The 22,574-nt window shown below is 52.4% G+C and overlaps 1 protein-coding gene across 1 annotated transcript; it reads right to left on the bottom strand.

Annotated features, from left to right (window-relative positions):
• Nucleotides 1–210: 210 nt before the first annotated feature.
• On the bottom strand, nt 211–21,577 carry Cadm4 (cell adhesion molecule 4). Its single transcript, XM_038340546.1, has 9 exons — nt 21,514–21,577; nt 5,517–5,663; nt 5,098–5,250; nt 4,699–4,833; nt 4,103–4,267; nt 3,921–4,011; nt 2,810–2,982; nt 1,283–1,411; nt 211–600 (listed from the first exon to the last, which is right to left on the bottom strand). Exons 1-9 carry the CDS (start codon nt 21,575–21,577, stop codon nt 491–493), a joined length of 1,167 nt encoding a protein of 388 aa, XP_038196474.1. The 3' UTR covers nt 211–490.
• Nucleotides 21,578–22,574: the final 997 nt, after the last annotated feature.

Genomic DNA, 22,574 nt, shown 5'->3' with positions numbered 1-22,574 from the left:
TTTCACACAAAGACACAGAATTCCCCTTTCCACGCCCTCCCCCGCCCCTCCCCCCACCGTGCAAACATGGCTTTGCAAAGAGGTGCCCAGAGCTCTGTGGAACTCTTACAATGGCTGGCATGGGGTCTGGGACCCCAAAGAAATCTGTGTTCCCCTTCCCTGCCCACCCCACCCTTCCCAGAATCTGACCCCCTCCCCACAAGACCTGGTTCTGCTGTCTAGGGGTTCTGGCCTTCCCCCAACCCAAATCCCTATTACCCCTCCCCGGACTTGGGGTCTAGAGAGGACCTTTGGTCCCTCTGTCCTCTAGGGGACCCTACGCCTCTGGACCCTACCTAGCCTTTGGCCCTGGGAGAAGTTTAGGCATCCAACACCCCCAAAATCCCTGCCCAAGCGCCTGAGGTGTTAGCTGTGGGGGGAGGAGCCCACCATCCCGGACTCTGGTCAATGTCTTTGCTGGTTCCTTTCAGCTGGCAGTGGGGGAGTGGGGTCAGATGAAAAATTCTTCTTTTCGCTTGTGTCCATCGCTGCCATTGAGGAAGGCTTCTCTAGCTTCTCCCTGCTCGTCCAAGCCACTGGCCTCGTGGGTCAGGTAGGAGCCTGAGGGCGGGAAGATGCCCCCAGGGCAAAGGTGTTGTGTATGTGGACCCAGGAAGTGGATATAGGGAAAGGAGACACAACATATGAATGAAGGGGGAGAAAGGGAAGCAGGGTCAAGTTCCGTGAAGCACAAGACAGAGGAAGAGAAAGGTAAAAGCAGAATTAGGAAGATTCCAAAAGTTCACAGAAAAAAAAAAAAACCCACCCTCATCTCCCAATTGTCCCGCCTCCACTTTTGAGTCTGGGGTCTTCAGTTTTCCAGATAAGCTTCAAGTGACCTTGAACTTTGGATCCTCCTGCCACCACCTCCCAAATACTGGGGTTAAAAGCCTGCACACCACACTCCGTTTTGTGCAGTGCTGGAGGATGGAGTTCACGGTTTTGCGCATGCTAGACATCCTACCGACTGAGCCCTATTCCCAGGATCCTCATCTCCTCCCCCACCCGTTTCTTTTCTGATAGTATTCCCTTACGTCAGTAAATCCAGCTACTTGAAAAATAAATTACTCAAAATCCCTCCTCTTAATTCTGCTAAACTTCAACCCTTTCAGAGCCCAGGACTCAAAGTCCCAACCCTACACAAAATTGGTCTAAAATATGGCGCGATTTCGAATCCGATCTAGTGCCTAGGCTCCGCCCCCTTGCAACCCCCTTCGCTGACTTCAGGCGCCACCCGACTTACCCTTCTGTCGGACGGAGCACCAGACCATGCCCACTAGCACACATATGATCAGAAACACTAGTAGCGCCAGGATGCCGCCCACAATGGCGTAGGGAACCGATGTCTGAGCCTCTACCACTGCACCGGGGTCTGTCAGAGGGGCAAGGTGGTCAGAGACGGTCCTAATCCAGCCTACTGCTGCTAGTCCATTAAGCTATTCTGCACACAGCTTCGCTCCTTAAAAACCCCTGCCATCTTTTAGCCCCTTTTCTTCAGCTCCAATGCTTCCCGGAATCCTTGGCTTTTAATCCGGTGGGTCTTCCGTTCCTAGTATCTGCCTACCTCCTCACCTTTTCATCCTTAAACTAGAAGTAACACATCCCATTCTAACTCTGGGTTTTTACGATACATTTTAATTTTATGCTTCTGTGCTTGCGTGGATTTACATGCACCAGTGCATGAAGGGATTGAAGGAGGCCAGAAGAAAGAGGACACTGGATCTGGAACGTGAGTTTCGGAGAGTTGTGAACTGCCATGTGGGTGCTGAGAATCAGGCTTGGTCCTCTGCAGAAGCACATTTAACTGCAGAGCCGTCTCTTCAGCCCCTGTCGCTGTGTTTATCCAGACAGGGTCTCACTATGTAGCTCCAACTAGCTGGGATTTATGGTTTCACTATGAAAACCAGTCTGCTTTGCTTTTTTTTTTTTTTTTTTTTTTTGAGTGTCCCCTGTTTTATATACTGGTCTAAAAGTCGATGAAGATGGGGACTGGAGAGCACTGGTTCAATGGTTGAGAGCACTGGCTGCTCTTCCAGAGGACCGGGGTTCAATTCCCAGCACCCACAAGACAGTTCACAAACATCTGTACCAACACCCTCACACCAATACACATAAAGTTAAATTAAATTTTAAAAATTGGTGGGCTGAAGAGATGGCTCAGAGGTTAAGAGCACTGGCTGCTCTTCCAGAGGTCCCGAGTTCAATTCCCAGCAACCACATGGTGGCTCACAACCATCTGTACTGAGATCTGGCACCCTCCTCTGGCGTGCGGGCATACATTGAGGCAGAATGTTGTATACATAATAAATAAATAAATCTTTAAAAAAATTTAAAAATTGGTGAAGATGACCTTGAACTTCTTATCCAGCAGGGATTACTGGAATGGCATCAGATTTAGGTAATACTGTGAATTGTATCCAAGCTTTAGTATGCATGCAAAGCAAGCACTCTATGGGCTACACCTCCAACCAGTACCGCACCCACCGCCTTTTTTGGTAGACTGGTTATTTAGCTCAGGCTGGCCTCAAATGAGTGATCACCTTGCCTCAACCTCCAAAGCGCTGGGATAACAGCATCCCGCCATGGTCAGCTAGCACGCTCGTTTTCTTTTGACTCAAATGTTCCCCATTCCTGGGGTGGGGGAAAATAGTCTAAACTCAAGACACCGGTCAGTTGGCAACTTAACCACGCAATCGACCTCTCAGCACAGGCTTCGCCCTTCCGTCGGGTAGCCCGCCCCGCCCCCAAGCTTGACACGCTCCGCCCTCACCATAGACCACAAGCACGTAGAGCGCCCTCGCGTGGCCGTGCTTATTTGCCGCCTCGCAAGTGTAGGTGCCGTTATCTGCAGATACCAGGCCCGGCAGGGTGAGGGTCTCACCCACTGCCTCTGCTCTCTCCGGCAAAGACTCATTCCCGCGGTTCCAGCGGATCTGGCTTGGCCTGGCCGTGGGTAAAAACAGAGTTAGGAACCCAAGAATCTGACTTCTCAGAAATCTGGATATGCAGCTCCAATTCAGTATTAAGCGGCTGTCACTACTTGTGTGTGTGTGTGTGTGTGTGTGTGTGTGTGTGTGTTTGTGTTTGTCCCAATGGTAGATCCTTTGCCAGCTATGTATAAGATGTCAGGTTCGATCCCCAGCAATGAAAAGGGGCAAGGAAGCTCCGACAACTCTGCCTGCGAGATGCTTCAAAGGGTAGACACTTGTCAACAAGCCTGATTATGAATTAGATTCCTGGGACCCACACAGTGGAAGGGCAGAAGGAATTCTCACGAGTTGCCCTCTGACCTCCCTACGTGTGTAGTGGTACGCCTCCCACCCCTCGCAAAAATATTAAAAAACTATGCTTGCAGTGCACTTCAGGTGTGTGGTGCCCTCAGAAGCCAGAAGGGGGCGTCGGACTCCCAAGGACTGGAGTTACCAAGGACTACAAGTCACTATATGGAAGCTGAGAATTGAACCAGGGTCTTCTGGATGAACACCTAAGCCATTCCTCCGGCCCCATAGTTGTTGTTGTCAAGACAGGGTTTCTCTATGTAGCTCTGACTTGTCCTGGAACTCGCTGTGTAGACCAGGTCTCAAACTCACAGAGATCCGCCTGCCTCTGCCTCTCTAGTGCTGGGATTAAAGGCGCGCGCCACCACCGCCTGGCCATAACTCTTTTTTTCCTTTGTTAATAAAGGGGGCCATCTCACGGCCCTTTTCTTGTGGAAAACCATCAGACTTGAGACCAGCTTCTACTTGTAGCCACAGCTGTAAGAATTAACCCCTTTCAAGCCCTTTTCATCAGGAGTCCGGCTTCTGTACCTTTTCCCATAGGGTCCAGGAGTGCAAGCCCCAAGTCCCCTTAACCCTTAGGAGCCAGAAGTTAGATCTCACCTGGGGTTCCCTGTAACAGCACAGGTCAGCACCAGTGTGTCTCCCTCCCTCACTACAGCTTGAGAGGCATGAATCCGTGCCGTGGGAGAGTCTGCAGTGCAGGAGGGAAAATAAGAGATCATTCCGAGGGTTGGGGAACTCTAAGGGCGGGCGACCAGCGTGCAGACCCCGGAGCCACTTACACTGCACATCCAGCACGTACTGCGTCTGCTTGCTGTGTCCCGAGGGCAGCGCCTGGTTCTGCGCTTCACAAATGACTATATCACCGTCATCCTTGCGGTCCACACGGAACCGCACGGTGCTCGCCACGCTCCACACCTTGCCATTCTCCTGGCCGCTGCTCACTCCTGTCGGATCCAGCCCAGAAACGTTAGGTTAGGGGTCCTACCCTGCCTCCTGATCCCAATGTAGGCTGCTGGTCAAGCCACCTTCCTAACTATAAGCCTTGCATTATTCACCTAGCCACACCCCCTGTCTTTCTCTCACGCCTTGAATCCGGTCTTATGTTTTGTTTGCATTGTTTGCTTTGAGACATAGTCTCAAGTGGTGCCGGCTAGTCTTGAACTCGCTTTGTAGTCGATGACCTTGAACTCCTGACCCTCTTTTCTCCACCAGCACGCCTAGCTCAACAGTGGAACCAGGAATGGGAAATATCAGTCAGGACCCGTGCGCTCTTGCGCTCTTCTCCAGGCCCCTCCCGTCACTAAACCCAAGTGCCGAGGCCTTCCCTCACCCCCCCCCCCCCATCGGCTCTGCCACCCGGCCTAGCCCTGGGTACCTTTCAGTTCTTTGCGATCACGATACCAGCGCAGGACCGCTGCAGGGCGCGACCGCGGAACCAGGCAGCTGAGTTCCACCTCGCCGCCCTCCACCGCTTGCTCTCGGACCTCCACCACTGGATTCTCCGGTGCCACTGCGCAGAGAAGGGGCACAGATGGGGGGGGGGGGAGGGGTCAAGGGAAGCACCGAGGTAGGCACAAGTCATTCTGGCTGCTGGATCCTAGGGACCAATGGGAGCCAGGGTCCCACAGGTGGCAGGATTCATACGCAGAGACCAGAGGCCTGGTGGAGCCAGAAGTCCAAGAGATTAAAAGCATCCAGGGCGCATAGGTCTCAGGACAAGTGAGAAGCAGGGAATGAATGAGAGTGGGACTTTGAGCGGGGGAAAGGCCAGTACCTAGGACAGTGAGCGTGGCGATCTGGTGGTGGGTGTCCTCCGTGTAGAGCTGGCAGAAGTAGCCCCCCTCATCCTCCAAGCGGGCGTCGGAGAGCCGGATGCGCACTCGACGCGGGGAAAATTCCTCCAGCTGGAATCGCTCATCCTTTAGAGCTACAGCGAAGAGGGATTCAACTTGGGGGCTTCTCTGGTCTCCAGACAGGCACCCTCCAGGACAGATGCCGCCCCTTTCCTTTCTCCAGACAAAGCTCTGCGTCTGACCCTATTCAACTGTTTGCTCCTCTGGGAACCCATTCCAGCGCCCCGCCCCCCGCCCCTCCCCAGGAACATGGGAGTCCAGACTTCCAGCCCTGTCCCCCTGTCAGATGTTTAGATGAGTCATTTTTGAGGTCACAGAAGTCAAGAGTTCCTGCACTCACCTCGGGTGCCATTGAAAAAGAGGGTCTGCCGGGCTGGGTTCTGGATGACAACAATGGACCCATCGTACTGATGCAGACGGCAGGTGATCTCAGCCACCCCACCCTCAGCCACCGTCACATTCTCTGTCTGCACTTCCTGTCCAGCCCCTGAACCAAGAGAAACAGATGGGAGAGTCTCTGAGATGGCATTCAGTTGTGTGTGTGTGTGTGTGTGTGTGTTCGCACATGGGGCTCTGTGTTACATAAGTGGGGGAACATAGACATGTTCAAATGCATGGGTTGAGGTCCTAGGTCGACACGTGGACTCTTCCCCTAAGGTTCTCCACCTTATTCATTGAAGCAGGATCTCTCAATCGAACCCAGAGATCACAGATTCGGGTTGGTATTGCTGAGCAATACCTGGTTTTGGTGCAAGCTTCCCTGACCAGAGTCGACTTATGTGGGTGCTGGGGATCCGAACTCTGGTCCTCGCACTTGCTTGAACATCTCCCTAATTTGTGATTTGTTTGTTGTTGAGAATAGTCTCACCCTGTAGCCCAGATTAGCTTCAAACTGACAGCAATTCTCTTGCCTCAGCTTTGTGAGTGCTAAGATTATAGGTGTGAGCCACCAAGCCTGGCCTTTAGTCCTCTCTTTCTCCAATCTGAAGAGGCAAAATGGTTTCTAGAGAGCCAAGGCAAGACTCTGTGGCAGTGCAAGGGCACTAGCAGCTAGGGGAAGGGCAGAGAGAACTGCCCAGGAAGACGGACAGTAATTGGGGGCTCTGACAGAAGAAATCCCCTTTGGATCTTGGAGCTGGAGTTCACAGGGTATGGGAGGCGGCCATCTTTCACAAGGCACCCACTGATGCTCGGATGGGTTGTTTCCCCACATCTGGAGCATATATAGATAGAGCAAGCTGGCCTTGAGTCTACAGGATCCTCCTGCCTGTGCCTCTCCAGTGCTGGGATTCTAGGCTTACATCATCACATACAAATTCCTTTTCTGTTTCCTCCCCGTTTCTTCTCTCCCTGTGTCCCAAGCCAGCCTGATTTACATACCTAGATCCTCTGCAAGCTGATTCAGCTAGCCGGCTCATTCAGGAGGCTCACCTCCCTGAATCTGGGCTGATTTATGATCCTAGTGACCAACAGAATCTGCTAGTTATGGCCCTGAAAATTCCAGAACTTGGGAGGCAGCGGCAGGAAGGGTCTGGAGTACAGGGCCAGCCTAGGCAATATAAGATCAAAGCCAGGATATATCAAAGGCAAGACCCTGTCTGAAAAACAAAAGTTAACAACTCTCTCTCTCTCTCTCTCTCTCTCTCTCTCTCTCTCTCTCTCTCTCCTCCCTCCCCCACCTCACACAAACACACACACACACACACACGCATGCACGCACGCACGCACACACGCACGTATGCACACTGGGGTGAGGATGTCATAGGCAGAGTGCCCGCCTAGCAGGCATGAAGCTCTGGGCTAGGTCCCCAACACAGCACAGACTGGGTGTGATGGTGAATGCCTAGAAGCCCAGAGCCCAACACTTGAGGTAAAGGCAGGAAGGTCAGAATTCAAGGTCATCCTCAGTTACCTAGGGAGTAGTAGGAAACCAAACTGGGGAGGGAGAGGTGGTTTTGCTTAAAATAATCTAGCAAGAGTTCCAAAGCCCACAAAGCCTTAAAGATGCCTAACAGCTTCCTGTGTGCCATCTGCTACCCAGAAACTGTTAGTAAAGATGCCCAGAATAGCCTCTTTGGGGCACCTGCCACCTACCCTCTGAGGGAGGCCATCTTGAATCTTACACTCTGAAAGAACCCCAGGTGGCTCCAGTGTAAACCCAGAAGTCTCCCCACCTGACCCAATCTAAATCTCCCGTCCAGAATCTGAGTAAACAGCATTTCCCCCACCGCTTTGGTGTTCCTCACAGTGTTAGTCAAGCCGGTCTTGAACGCCTCCTAATCCTCCTGCCTCAGCTTCTACAATGGTATGGTTACAGGTGTACAGCATGGCCCCCCTGGCTCTGGCAGTCATTCTTCTAGGCCACTAAATTCGAAGTGGTCAGTTCCACTGTAACGTCTTTGGCTCTGTCACACACTTATGATACTTCCCCCCAGCATCCCTGTGGCTGGGTGGAGCCACGTGACTAATTTGGGGCCAGTGAATATGGCGCTGGATAGAATCCTTCTCACCTGGTCTTTCTCCCCTACAATTGTACACGTCTATGGGGTCAGATCAATCTAAGAAACTCATGGAAGGGCAGAACCTCACATAAGAGCCCCACAGCTGCTTGTTCTCTATGGCCCTGCCTGAGACTTATTTATTTATATATTTTGGTTTTTTGAGACAGGGCTTCTCTGTGTTGCTTTGGAGCCTGTCCTGGAACTAGCTCTTGTAGACCAGGCTGACCTCGAACTCACAGAGATCCACCTGCTTCTGCCTCCTGAGTGCTGGGATTAAAGGCATGCGCCACCACAGCCAGCCAACTTATTTTTATTTTTATGAGACGGTGTCTTTCTATATAGCTCTGCCTTACCTAGAACTAGCTCCATAGACCAGGCTGGCTTAGAAGTCACAGAGATTCACCTGCCTCTGCCTCCCAAGCACTGGGATTAAAGGCGTGCATCACTATATCTGACTTGGTGGTGTATACCTTTAATCCCAACACTCTGGATGCAGAGGTTGGAGGATCACTGAGTTTGAGACCAGGCTAGTCTACACAGCAAGTTCCAGGAGAGCAAGGGTTATACAGTGAAACCTTGTCTGAAAACAAACAAACAAACAAACAAACAATGTCTGGAAAACAAAAAATAAAATTTTTTTTATTAAAACAGATTTCTGAACACATTAAGAGTTTAGGATTATTTGTGACAGCAGTTACCCCACCCTGAATCATCATTAGAAGAACAAATTATAGGGCTGGAAAGGTAATGTTGGGCTGAGGTGGCTCAGCGGTAGAGCCCCAGCCTAGAATCCCCCAATGAGGGACTGGGGGTGTGGCTCAGTGTTTGCTTCACCTGGGCAAGGTCATGGGTTCCATTTCCATCAGCAAAGAAAGGAAACTGAAAGCCAACCCTAACCAGCAGATGGGCTCCCAGAACCCTCAGTTTCTTCCCTGAGATAACAGCACTACCACAGCTACCACTGAATAAGCCTGTGCTGGTGGAGCTCCTATGGTAAGGGCATTGCCAGGCCGCTTCCCTCTAATCTTCTTGATGTGCAGAAAAAGGGCTTGCTTTCTTTTTGGGGAGGGAGATTTCTCTGAGTAGCCCTGCTGCAGTTTCAGATTGTACTGGAACTTGCTCTGTAGATCAGGCTGGCCTCGAACTCACAGAGTTCTTCCTGCCTCTGCCTCCAGAGTGCGCAAATTAAAGATGTGCGCCACAACCACCTAGTAAGGCGACTCTATTTCAGTGCCTGTTTCCCCAATTCCCATGATAATGAATGGGTTCCAGAATCTGAACCCAGAGCCTCACATCCTTAGTCCCACTGTGTAGGTGAGGAAACTGGCCAGAGTCAAAACTTTGCAAAAGCCAGGCCCTCTAACCTCTGGTCCTGCCTCCACATCCCGTCCGGACATGTAGACAAATGTCTAGCGCTGGTGAGGGGTTATGGAATACGTTGTGACAGGCCTGCCACAGCAAGAAGCTCTTAGTTCTGGTCTGTCTGTCTGCTAATTTCTCATCTTGCCCAGAGGTTCTGAATTTAGGGACTCAGGTGACAGATGTTCCTGTCTCAGTCTGTCTAGTTCCGGAATTAGAGACGTGCACTACTATGGATGCCTAGTTATTTGAATTTATTTATTTTTTTAACTTTTAATTTTATTTTATATGTACAGGTGTTTGGCCTGACTGCGTGTGAATGCACCATTTGCCTGTCTGGTGGCCACAGAGGCCAGAAGAGGGCATCTGAACCCCAGAATAGGAATTACAGACGGTTGGGCGTCACCCTGTGGGTGTTGGGTATGAAACCTGGGTCTTCTGGAAAAGCAGCCAGTGCTCTTAACCACTGAGTCATCTCTCCAGTCTCAGGATTTATACTTATTTGCAATAGTTAGCATGCATGCGTGTGTGTGTGTGTGTGTGTGTGTGTGTGCGTGTGTGTGTGTGGTGTGGTGTGTGTGTGTGTGTGTGTGCGTGTGTGTGTGCGTGTGTGTGTGTGTGTGCATGTAAGTACTCGTATGTGAGCGTCTGCACAGAACAGAATCCAGGAGGGCACTAGGGTCGGCTACTCTCTCTGCCATTCTCCACCCCAGTGCTTTGAGGCAAGGTGTGTCTCTGAAACCAGCATTCCTGATTTGATTTGTTGTTTGTTTGTTTGTTTTTTTTTCCTGCAGAGTGGCAGCCACCACTTCCTGAGTGTTGTGAGCAGGATATGAGGATCCAGAGCCTTCTCGGTTGTCTTTAAATTATTAATGGCTGGGCATGGCAAAACACGCCTGTAATTTCTGCACTAGGGACGCTGAGGAAGGAGGTTTCTCTGTCCCTCCAGGGCTATATTAAGAGCCTCTGAGCTGGGTGGTGGTGGTGCATGGCTTTAATCCCAGCATTTGGGAGGCAGAGGCAGGTGGATCTTTGTGAGATCGAGGCCAGTCTGCTCTACAAAGTGAGTTCTAGAACTGTTACACAGAGAAACCCTGTCCAAAAAAAAAAAAAAAAAAAAAGCCTCTGCTTTGAAGAAACAAAACCACAAAATAACATAAGTGATTCTCCATGTCTCTGTCTTCTGTATCGTGGTTAAGTTGTCTGGTATGTGTGGCCCTTGAGTGTCAGGGGTGTTTCTAGGCCTGGGATCTAGAGATAAGTCAGATGAGGTCCAGGTCCTTAGAAAATCTTTACTGTTTATAAGGACCTAGCCACAAATCAATGTAATATCCTGTCGGAAGTGGTAGATTCCCTGCTAAGAGCATGGGTAACCAAGGGGTGGAACAGATTTCTTTCTTCTGTGGGACACAAGCAGCGACTGCTGGTTTTCTATCTCAATGTTCTTTTTTCTGCTTATCATCAAAGAAACCTCATTGCACTTTACAGTTGTTTCCTGTCCAACGAATACTTCCGCCTCCCCTGCAGCTAGGTAAAGACGTGGGATAAAGTTTATTCTAATTGGACCTAAGCAAAAATATATGGTCATTTATGGAGCAGTTCCTAATAAAAGGAGGCAAATCCTTTTTTTTTCTACAGGGACACCCTCATGGCATCCTGGAAACAGGATGGGATATGTGGGATTCTGGCAGCCATTTTGGGTCGGCAACAAAGGACGGTAGGAGTGATGGAACCAACAAGAGTTGGAAGGTGTGAGATTTCGGCGGTGATGCGGAGCGACCACACTTTCTACTTCCGGACTTCTTTTATGTTGGAGATATCTAAGCCACTCATGTGAATTTTTATCTCCTTTCTCCCAGAATGACAAACGCAACACATTCACTCTTTGCCCCAAGTGTTTTCTTCCCTACACTTCGGTCAGTGCAGTTGGCACTGCAACCACGCGCTGAGTTGGTCAGGCCAAAGGACGACAGGCCAGCCGAGCCTTCAGCCTTTGCCTCAGCCCTAACAGCCATCCCTTCAGCCATGCTGCATATTTCACCCCGAAAACATAAATCCATTCAGTTTTGTCTGTCTCCCAGCACCCTCTCCTGACGTCATCTCTCATCTACATCTTTCCAGAACCTATTTGTGGATCTCAACCTCCAAGCCTGCATCTCACGTCCAGGCTGACCCGTAACACACAACTGTCTTGACTTTGCCTCCTGAATACTAAGAGAACAGGCATGCCATGTCCAGATTATATGGATTTTTCTTTTCATTTCTTTGATTTCTTTCTTTTTTTCTCCATCCCTACTTTCTTTTTTTATTTGGTTTTGTTTTTCGAGACAGGGTTTCTTTGTGGTCTTTTTTGATTTTTAAAGACAGGGTTTCTCTGTGTAGCCCTGCCTGTCCTGGAACTCAGTTTGTAAACCAGATAGGTCTCAGATTCACAGAGATTTGCCTGCCTCTGCCTCCTGAGTGCTGGGATTAAAGTCATGCACCACCAACCCTCGGCTGCTTCTCTTTTTACATACAGTCTCACTGTGTAGCTCTGGCTGACCTGGAACTTGATATGTGGATCAGGCCTCGATTACCACTGAGGGGGACTTTTTAAAATTTAATATTTATTTTATTTTTTAATTACGTGCATGTGTCTGTGTGTGGGCATGTGCCTGGTGTCCTCAGAGGCCAGAAGGGGGCATCAGAGCCCCTGGAACTGGAACAACCATTACAGATGGTTGGTAGCTGCCATGTGGGTGCTGGTAATTAAGCCTTGGTCCTTGGCAAGGGTAATAAGTGCTCTTCACTTCTGAGCCATCTCTCTAGCTACCCTCTTACCCCTATTGCATTTTTCAAAGCGGGAGTCAGGGGGCTAGAGATGTCTCCGTGGATAAAATGCTTGCTGTTCAAGCACGAAGTCTGATTCCCAGTATACAAATAAAGCAGGCCCCAGCTGCGTGCACCTGAAAGGCCAGGGCCAGGTGTGTGTGTGTGTGTGTGTGTGTGTGTGTGTGTGTGTGTGGTGTGGAGTGGGGGTGGGTGGAGACAGCAGCATCTTTAGGGCTTGCTAGGCAGCTACTCTAACCAAATTGGTGTGCTCCAGGTTCCGGAAGAGACCCTGTGTTACAAAATGGCGTCTGGGAGGGCAGGCGAGAGGGCTCAGTGAGCAAAGGTGCTTGCCGCTAAGACTGACAACCCGAGTTCGATCACTGGGCCCCACATAGTGGAGGGAGAGAACCAGTTTCTGCAAGTTGTCCTCAGACCCCCCACGAGTGCCTACCACCACTAATCCCACATGCACTCAAATAAATACATACATGTAAGTTTGAAAATGTAGAGGCTGGAGAGATGGCCCAGAGGCTGAGAGCACTGCTGGACCCAGGTTTGATTCCCAGCACCCACGTGGCGGCTCATAGCCATCTGTAACTCCAGTCCCAGTGAATCTTTTTTTCTGGACTCTGAAGGTACCAGGAACATACAGGGTGCACAGACATACATGTGACCAAAACACCCTCACACATAAAATAAAAATGTAAGCCAATGAGAGAGAGAGAGAGAGAGAGAGAGAGAGAGAGAGAGAGAGAGAGAGAGAAGAGAGAGAGAGAGAGAGACAGAGAGAAGAGAGAGAGAGAGAGAGAGAGAGAGAGAGAAGAGAGAGAGAGAGTCAGGTATGGTGGCATAATAGTAGCACACATCTTTAGTCCCAGCACTCAGAGTAGGCAGGTGGATCTCTGGGAGGTTGAGGTCAGCCTGGTCTACACAGCGAGTTGAAGCTAGCAAAGGTGACAGTGGTACTGTCTCAAATAAATAAGCACATAAGTAAAAGCAAACACTAAAGAGGGAGAGCAACTGAGGAAGTCACACGACCTGGACCTCTAGCCTCCATACATGTATGTATGAATGTTCACACTAACATGAACACATACAGACACACAAAGAACCTGCTTCCGGTATCGTCTTCTGTGCCTGTCTCTCACTCCCAGGCTGGCCTTGAACACACGGCCTTCCTGCCTCAGCTTCCTGAGTGATGTGCGGGCCACCATGCCCATACTAAAGCCAGTCAACAGGGCTGGGATGAAGCTCGGTGGCTGGGCCTCTGCCCTCTGGTGTGAGGCTCCCAAGCCTAGCTGGCCCAGCATGCAGCCCTCCAAGGCAGTTCATCACAGACGGAAACTCCGGTGTGGGCCCTTCAAGGTACCGCACAGGCCGGCCTCTCCCACCCCAGGTGTCACCTCTCTCGTGTCCCTCAAGCACATCGAATTTGCTCCCACCTCAGGACCTTTGCATGTACTTCTCTCTGCCTGGTTATTCTCTGCTTCCACCGTCTCAGGGCTGTCCTGCTCCTTCAGTGACCTCTGACCTCCAAAAGGCCTTCCCTCACCCTCTGTTTCTTTGCCTCCAGAACAGGTTCTGGACTGATGTATTTTTAATTTATTTTGGTTTTCTGTGACAGGGTTTCTCTCTGTAACCCTTGCTGTCCTGGAACTAGCTCTGATGACTAGACTGGTCTTGAACTCACAGAGATCTGCCTGCTTCCTCCTCCCTCCCAAGTCCTGGGATTAAAGGTTTACGCCACCACCGGCTCATCTTGATTGATGTATTCTATGGAAATACCAAACAGGCCCTGAGCAGGTGAGCGTGTTACCCACTGAGGTTAAGGCTCCCCCTCATCCAGACAGGAAGTGTGCACAGCCCTCAGTTACCTTCTGGGTGACAAAGGCAGCCGGATCAGTGGTTTAAAGTCACCCTCCACTGTGTATCTTAGAAGCCAGTCTGGGCTACAGGAGACACTGTCTCAGAAATGCGAATCTCAGGGGCAGAGAGTTGGTCCAGCAGCTAAGAGGGTTGCTTGCTGCACTTGCAGACAATCTGAGTTCAGCTCTCTGCACTCACATCAGACAGCTCATGACTTCCAGGAACTCCAGGTCCAGGGGACCTGATGCCTCTGGCCTCTGCAGACACCAGCATTCATATATACATATCCTAACACACGCATAATTAAAAACAATATGTCTTTTAAAAAATAGCAGGACTGGAGAGTTGGCTCAGAGGTTAGGAGCACTGCTGTTCTTCCAGAGGCCTGAATTCAGTTCCCAGCAGCCACAGCAGACTGCACACAACTACCTATGAATCCATCTCCAGGAGCCCTGGGGCCCCTTCTGACTGTTGAAGGCGCTTGCACACTTGTGGCATACATTCACACACACACACACACACACACACACACACACACACACTCATACATTGACACATACACACATTCACATGCATATTCACACACGCTCACACACATGTGTGCAAAACTCATCAGGCATGGTGACCAAAGCCTTTAAACCCAGCACTTCAGAAGCAGAGAGAGCTCTGTGAGTTCCAGGCCAGCCAGGTCTACACAGTGAGTTCAAAGCCAGCCAAGGCTACAGAATAGAGAGGCCCTGTCTCAAACAAACCAACAACCAAACAAAAAGCAAAACTAGGCTGGTGAGACGGCTCAGTGGGTAAAGACAGAAAGTCGAGTTTGATCCCTGGGACCCACATACACACAAAAAATAAATGAATAAAACAACAAAATTTTAAAAATTAAAAAGGAACATCTAGGGAGCTCGCAGAAGGAACTACTCTCTTCAGGCAGGATTTCGTTTAGGCTTCCAAACAATCATGAACCGCAGATTCACTCCCATGCATACCACACTACGTTAAAACTCACTACACAGTCCAGGCTGGTCTTGAACTCCTGAACCTCCCACTTCCGTCTCCCCAGTGCTGGGGGCACAGGCATGCTCTGCCACACCCTACTTGGGGATCTCATCGTAAATGCCAGGCAGATCCCAGCTCCAGACATGCCATCCGGGTGACCTTGAGGAAGTGTCCCAACCTTTACTAGTCGAGTCCACGCCATCTGTGGAATGACAGTGACGGCTCCACGGGGCTCAGCCTTGTGCCCGGCACTCGGGAAGAGGCCTCTGTGAAGGCTGTTATTACCTGCTCTGGGAACAAGCCAGGCCTTATGGAAATCAGCCTGTGCAGTCAACACTTTGGTATGGTGGTACACACTAACCACAGCACCCTGCATGCAGAGGCAAGCGGATCTCTTAGTGTTTGGAGCCAGCTGGATCTACCCCGAAGCGTCTCAGGCCAGTCAAGTAAAACCTTCTCTTGTAAAACCAAATCCCCAAATAATAATCTTGAGCCAGGGTGTAGCTCAGTTGGTAGAGTGCTTGCCTAGCATTTCGTGAAGTCCTGAGTTCAAGTCCTAGCATTGCATAAATCAGGTATGATGGCACAAACCTATAATTCCAGCATTTGGGAGGTGGAGGCACGAGGATCAAGAGTTTAAGGTTATCCTTGACTAAGCATCAAGTCTGAGGTCAGCCTGGGCTACATGAGAGACTGTTTCAAAGCGAAATCCAACTAGACACTATCTTAACGCTTACCTCTTTGGCCCTCATAGCTAACATGAAGTTAGCCCCCATTTACAGATGTGGAGAGTGAGGTAGCCTAGAAGAGTTAGTGACCAAGTTTGCCATTTCCCAGGAGCTCTGAGGACCCCCATATCCACCTCTCCCATTCCCCAACTGCTCTCTACTTGAGGGTGCAGATGGGGTGAGGGGGGGCTTTTGTTTAATTCCCTCCCCCTCCTGAAGAGTCAGTAAGCGACCGTGTTTCTGCCTAGAATACTAATTGGCCCAAGGCTTTTGTTTCTGGTTAGGGGGGGTGGGGGCGGGACTTTCTGGTCAGAGAGGGGCTGAGCTTTTGGGACTGGGACATGGACTTTGAAATGCTGTTGACAGCCAGAAGTCATCATGGGGACTGTGCTTGGAGAAAACTAGATGGAAGGTTCTGGAAAAGGGGTTGTCAGGGGACATGGGGAGATTCGGCCTCCTCCACCCTTAGACTCACAAACACAGACAACAACTGTCCCAGGGACCTCCTCCCTCTGACCCGGGAGTTCAGGGCAGCCCTCCTCCCTCTGACCCAGGGGTCCAGGCCCAGCCCTCCTCCCTCTGACCCAGGGGTCCAGCCCCAGCCCTCCTCCCTCTGACCCAGGGGTCCAGGCCCAGCCCTCCTCCCTCTGACCAAGGAGTCCAGGGAAGCCCTCCTCCCTCTGACCTAAGGGTTCAGGGCCATTCCTCCTCCCTCTGACCCAGGGGTCCAGCCCCAGCCATCCTCCCCTCAGACCCAGAGGTTCAGGGCAGCCCTCCTCCCTCTCACACAGGAGTGTTCAGCTCCAGCCCTCCTCCCTCTGACCCAGGGTTCCAGGCCCCCCTCCTCCCTCAGACCCAGGGGTCCAGCCCCACCCCTCCTTCTTCAGGCCCAAGGGTCCAGCCTCAACCCTCCTCCTTCTGACCCAGGGTTCCAGGCCCGGCCCTCCTCCCTCAGACTCATGAGACAGGGGTCCACAGTGCACAGCTGGTGGATGTTTCCACAGAGACTAAGCAGGATGGGGGAGTACTTCCTGGGTCCTGAGTCAGCGAATACCCAAGGGAGTCTCAAGGTCACATTTCTGGGAAGGTCATAGCCACCCTCTCTGTATCCGTTCCCCAGGGGGCCCATGGCACCATGCCTCTTTCCTTTTCCCTCCCCCTGGGAAGCTGGTACATTCCTGGGTCCTGCCTGAACCCCCCCTCGGCCCCCCATCAATGGCGGAGTCCAAGCATCCTTGCACAAAGCATCAATTCTTCCAGCAGATCAGCCTTGTGAAGGCGCCTGTATTTGCAGGACCTGGGCATCAGGGTCCCAGCTCAACCTCCCTTCCTCCGCAGCCGAAGAGGCCCAGCTCTTCCCTCACTCAGTACCCACAAGTATAGCCTCCTAGTCCCCTAAACCTCGGACTTAGACCCCAGCCCTCCTCCCTCAGACCAAGGGGTCCAGACCCAGCCCTCCTCCCTCAGACCCAGGAGTGCAGACCCCAGCCTCTCCGCTCTGACACAGAGGCACAGACCCCAGCCTCTCCGCTCTGACACAGAGGCACAGACCCCAGCCTCTCCGCTCTGACACAGAGGCACAGACCCCAGCCTCTCCGCTCTGACACAGAGGCACAGACCACAGCCTCTCCGCTCTGACACAGAGGTACAGACCCCAGCCTCCCTCCTCAGACACAAGCGTCCAGATTCCAGCATCCTCCCTCAGACACAGGGATACAGGCCCTAGGCTCTTCTCTCAAATGCAGGAGCACAGACCCCAACCTTCCCACTCTGATACAGGAGCACAGACTCTAGCCCTCCTCTCTCAGACACAGGCATCTGAACCCCAGTTTCTCCTCTCTTGAAAACTTTGGACCCCTAAACCACAATCCTGCCTTCTGTCCTTTGTCTACCGAGTGTCTGGAGAGAGGGCCCTAATGGGGGCGTCCAGGGGTGAGTCAGCGGCTTCACACAAAGTCCTCCCTGTGGTCCCCACGTTCCTGAGATACTCGGGACTCCCTGGATTCCAGGCTCCTGGCCCAGCCAGGGGGTGAGGAGTCCCTCAGAGGGTTACCCTGAGCGTGGGGTTCCCGGAAGAATGCAAGCCTCCGTTGAATTCTGCTTGTTCAAATCTTTGCCTCAGTTACCCTTCTGCTCCTTGCTCTATGAAGACCCGGCAGCCCACCCCACTGCCCTGTGTGTCCACAGAGGGGCCTAGGTGCCTGGTGTCTACAGGCAGAAACCATGGGTGATCGGGGTCTGGTGCCATGGGCCATTGGATGCTGGCAGGACTGGCTGCATCCAGCACACCACCCCAACACACATACATACACCCAGAGAGAGAGAAAGCTGCCTTTGTGTTCCCCAAGTCGGGGACAGGCCAGGCTCGCACGACATTAACCCACCCCTGGGCCCTAGCCCTGCTGGGTCTAAGGGCTTGGAATCTGTAGTGGAACCTAACCTCTGCCCCCGCACTCCGGGAACCGGGCATCCAGTTCATGAGTGGGTCGGGGGCCAGTGATAGATATCTCCCAAGATCCATTCTTTGGGGTGATTCACAGCGAAAGGAGGTCCCTCTATGTTCTTAGTGGCTGCTTAGAGTTGTTAACAGGGAGAAGTGAGTCACCCTAGAAGGGAAACTTAACTTGGGAACAACAAAGTCCCCTCCACAGGGCTTCCCAAGCCTTAAGGACCTCTTTATTCTTTCTTGGAATCTAAATACCAGCTTTCCCTGCTTCCTTCTGTCTTACCCAGTTTCTTCCTGTGGGTGGTGGGCCCCTCCACCCCCTGTCCCCAACCCCATGTGCATCTCTGAGGACAACTGACCTTTGGCATATTTCTATCCACCTGGATCTTTTTCTCTCAACATCTGCCTTATCGCCTTATCTTCCTCTTCTCATATTCTCAACAAATAAGTGAGCCTGAAGAGATGGGACACTTTTTTTTGAAAGGCAAAAATATAGGCTCCAGTCTCCCAATCCCGCTGACTGGGTAAGGAGATGTAGTGACTGCTGATACCTCCTAAAGACGGGTGGAAAGGGTCCTTCGTAAAGATCCAATAGAAAGGAAGGAAGGAAGGAAGGAAGGAAGGAAGGAAGGAAGGAAGGAAGGGAAACTGGGCATGGGGGCACAGGTATGTAATCAACCCCAGTACTTGGGAGCCTGAGGAGGAGGATTGCTATGGGTTTGAGACCAGCAGGGGGCCACATAGTGAGTTTAAACTCAGCTTTTTGTATATAGTGAGACCCTGTATCTAAAAAGGGTTTGGGCAGTGGTAGCAAATGCCTTTAATCTCAACACTTGGGAGGCAGAGGCAGGCAGATCTCTGTAAATTGGAGGCCAGTCTGATCTACAGAGGGAGTTCTAGGATAGCCATGGATATACAGAGAAACAAAAGCAAAAATTAAACAAAATAAAAAAAGAAAGACAGACAGACAAACAGACAGACAGACAACTGGATATCAAACAGAAGCACCATAAATGGGACCTTTGAGGACCATGTTCCCCGGAAGGAGAAACTGAGGCTCAGAGAAGGATAGACGCTAACATTAAACTATGCCAGAGAGGACTGATTGCCTGGACCAAGACCCAAGCCTGGAGCACTCCCCAGGACGCCAAGCTTGCCTTCTGTTTATAAAGCCCCACAGCATGTAATTTAGAGGTCATTTACAGAAGGGATTAAGGTGCCAGGAAGCAGTGACTTTAAAATCAAACCAGGGACAAAGCTTAGAGTTACCTCCCAGAAGTGCCTGAGATTTGAATCCCAAACTGAATAGGAAACCAGCTGAGGTTCTAAGCATCCAAGGGCTCAGGGACTGCAAAACCCCAATGGGCAGAGATTTTATGATTCCACATATGTCAAGGCAACAGTTCATCCCCATCATTGAGAATCTAGAACCTTTTCTTTCTTCTTTCTCTTTTCTCAGCACTGGGGAATTGAACCTAAGGCCTCTCACATGTTGGGCAAATGCATTGTCACTGAGCTACTTTCCCAGACCCTCACTGGCTGCTAATTCTAGGCAAGTAATCACTGAGCCACACTCCTATCCCCTCATTGGTGGATTCTAGACACCTATTACTAATAAGCTTCCTCCGTAGCATGCGCACACACACACACACACACACACACACACACACGTACACATGCACACATACACACACCCTTCTTTTTTATGCTTTTGTTTGGAAACAGGACATCACTAACTGATCCTGGCAAGTCTTGAACTCATGTCTCAGCATTCTGAGCAGCTGGGATTACAGGCCACCATGGCCAACCAAATTCTAGATATGGGAAAGTGTCAAGGTTCTAAAGACTTCCAGAATCCTAAGGGCGTCAACGTTCTAAAGAACCTCAGGCTCTTTGTTTATTGACTGGCTGGTTCCAGGATCCTATGAGCCTAGTTTTCATGAGTACGAACAAAGAGAAATCAAATGGATGGAAATATACCAAGAGTCCCAAGCTCTCACCTGGGAAACTGGGGCATGCCCGTTGCAAAGGAGGGACTGGGGAAAGTTAGGAAGCAACTGCAGAAGTCTACAGAAGAAAGGCAGAACTTCCGAGGTCAGCTCTGTCCCGCCCCCCCCCCCCCCCCCCGCAGCCTCGTCCTCAGCTGCAACCCTTGAAGTGGCAGGTGTGACCATACTCAACTTAGAAGCTCTCCCATCCTCAGTCATGAAGTTCAACACTGTCACTTGATAGAACTGGAGCCAGGAAAGAGGGCTCCCAGCCCTGAGTCACTTGTTCCCAATTTGTCTCTTAACTCCCTATAGGTGTCCTCAGTCCAGCTTTTGTTCCCCAGCCACCTCCCCATCACGTATTCTTAGGCAAAGTAACTTGACCCACTAGGGAGGAGTGTCCCAAGGCAGATATGAGACTCATAGGGTTCTAAGTGTGAGTGTTCGGGTGACATTTGCTGACCTTGTCTCCAGCCTCAGGGTCACCCTGTCTTGGGGGTCTTTAGCATCGCGCAGTGAGTGAGAAAGACGTGTGCACATCCTGGAGGGGGCTCTTCTGTGAAGTGTGGCCTGGGTGTGTGAATGGGTGGGAGGGTTTGGGGAGACATTTGTGGAATCCACGTGTGTGCCCACATGCCAACATCCCCTATCCCACTTCACACATCTATACTGTCACTACCCTGACTGACTCCTCTTTCCAGGAGCAAGGATGGATACTTCGATGGAGGATGTTTGGGGAGGAAAGGCAGAGTTGGGGGGGGGGGGACGACAGAGAGACTGTGGAATAGGAGGAAGAAAGGAGGTGGCTAGGTGGGGAAATGGGTGAATGACAGGGGACAGAGAGCCAAGGGGATGAGACAGATGGGAGACAGAGAAGGAAGGAGATACAGGGTGTCAAGGAGACAGGGAGAGATGGTGAATGGGGACATGGAGGGAGGGCAGTAATGCAGGAGACGGAGCAGAGTGAATAGGGAATGGGGGGGCAGGCAGAGTGACCCAGGAAAAAGGGACAGAGGTGGGGGACAAAGGCAGAATGGAAAGACGGTAAGGGGGAGACCAGGAGAAAGGGGGCAGACAGAAGGAAGGACAGGACTTGAAGACTGAGGAACAGAGGACAAGGGTGGGGGTAAAGCAGAGAGAGAGAGAGAGAGAGAGAGAGAGAGAGAGACAGAGACAGAGACAGAGACAGAGACAGAGAGAGACCGAGACAGACAGAGAGACAGAGAGAGAGACAGAGAGGGATCTAAAGACCAGGACGGAAGGACAGTGGGACCGGCTTGGAGAAGGCGGGCTTGGGGACACGGGGGGGGGGGGGGAGGGTCTCAGGGCCTTTGTCCCCGCGGGATCAGGGCCAGGGCCTGTGCGGGGTGGGGGGGCTGCGGCACGGCGGCCGGGGCCCGCGCCCCCCTCCCCCGCCAGCGGCTCCGGGCTCCTGGCCCGCGCTGCGCTTTGTCCCGGAGACGAGGGTCTCCCGCAGCCCCCACCCCCCGACAAGCGCATTGTTCGGGCCTCTGCAGGCCCCCAGGCGAACCGGCTGTCACCGCGGCGCGACCCCCTCCTCAGCCCCACTGCAATACGCACACCTCCCTCGTCATCTCGAACTAGCCCGCCGACCCGGCCCCCACCCCCGACACCCTACCTGGCCCCGCCGCGGCCGCCCACAGCAGCAGCAGCGGCCACTGGAAGCGCCGGGCCCGGCCCATGGTGCCGCCGCCACCGCCGCCGCCGCCGCCGCCGCCGCCGCCGCTGCTCGCTCCCGGCCCGGCACCTGCACCTCCCGCGCCGCCGGCCCCGCCCCCGAGTCCGTCCCCGCCCCCGGCCCCGCCCGCTGCGCGCCTGGGTGGGCGTGGCGTCGACTGAGGGGCGGGCCCGGGACGGGGGCAGAGAGGCCCAGACACTGCGGGGAGAGGGAGGACGAGAGCGCGGACGGGGCGCGCACCGGGGAGGGGGGAGTGCAGGACAGAGGGCGGACTGGGGCGCGCGGGCTGGGCGTGAGCGTGACGGCGTCGTGGGAGCCAGTAGGGGCGGACTCGGGAGAGTGGAAGGTCGGGAGGGTCGTGTGAAGGTGCAAAGGTGTGCGTGCGTGTGCGCGCAGGCGTAGCTAGGGCGAGTGGGGCTCCCTAGACGATGCTGCACTGGAGATACGCGGAAGATGCGCAGGCGATGTACAGGAGTGTGCGTGAAAGATGCCTGAGATATGCGTGGGAGAGGCGCGGGAGATGCACGGGGGAATGCATGGAAGACGCAAGGGAGATGCTCGAGTTTGTGCAGAAGATGCATAGGCGACCCACAAGGGGGGTGCGTGGGAGTTGCTCTGGAGATGCTGGAGGGCGATGCTCGGAAGCGCGCGAAGATGCCGGGTGCTGGCATGTGCTGTGAGTGTGAGCTTTGGGGGAGAGGAGTGTGATGCGGCAAAGGGGAATGTGAGCAGGTGAGGAGGAAAGAATGAGAGGCTGGGCAATGGGTGGCTGGGCAGGTATGGACTTCTCACGGCAGGGCATAGAATGCAGTCAGCTCCCTCCCTCTGGTCTTGACCATGAAATCTTAAGTTTCAGCTTTGTTTCCCTGGGAGGGGCCCCCAGAATGCTAACCGGACTGGAAGGAAGTCTCAATCCTAGGCCCTGGGGAGGGAGAGGCCTCTGGGGCAACCTTCCAGGTGTGGCATCCAAACTCTGCACCCTTCTCCCCACTGTCTGTTCC

Source organism: Arvicola amphibius, chromosome 8 (assembly GCF_903992535.2).
Source record: "Arvicola amphibius chromosome 8, mArvAmp1.2, whole genome shotgun sequence".
In the NCBI taxonomy this organism is placed as follows: domain Eukaryota; kingdom Metazoa; phylum Chordata; class Mammalia; order Rodentia; family Cricetidae; genus Arvicola; species Arvicola amphibius.
This window is presented reverse-complemented; position numbering and strand designations above follow the sequence as displayed.

What these genes read in the sequence shown, in the direction of transcription:
- Cadm4 (XM_038340546.1), bottom strand. Translation starts at nt 21,577, where the DNA reads ATGGGCCGGGCCCGGCGCTTCCAGTGGCCGCTGCTGCTGCTGTGGGCG. An exon ending in GGCGGCCGCGGCGGGGCCAG is followed by an intron (nt 5,664 to 21,513) that starts GTAGGGTGTCGG and finishes CTCTTGGTTCAG; the next exon opens with GGGCTGGACAGGAAGTGCAG. An exon ending in TGATCGCAAAGAACTGAAAG is followed by an intron (nt 4,268 to 4,698) that starts GTACCCAGGGCT and finishes TGGATCCGACAG; the next exon opens with GAGTGAGCAGCGGCCAGGAG.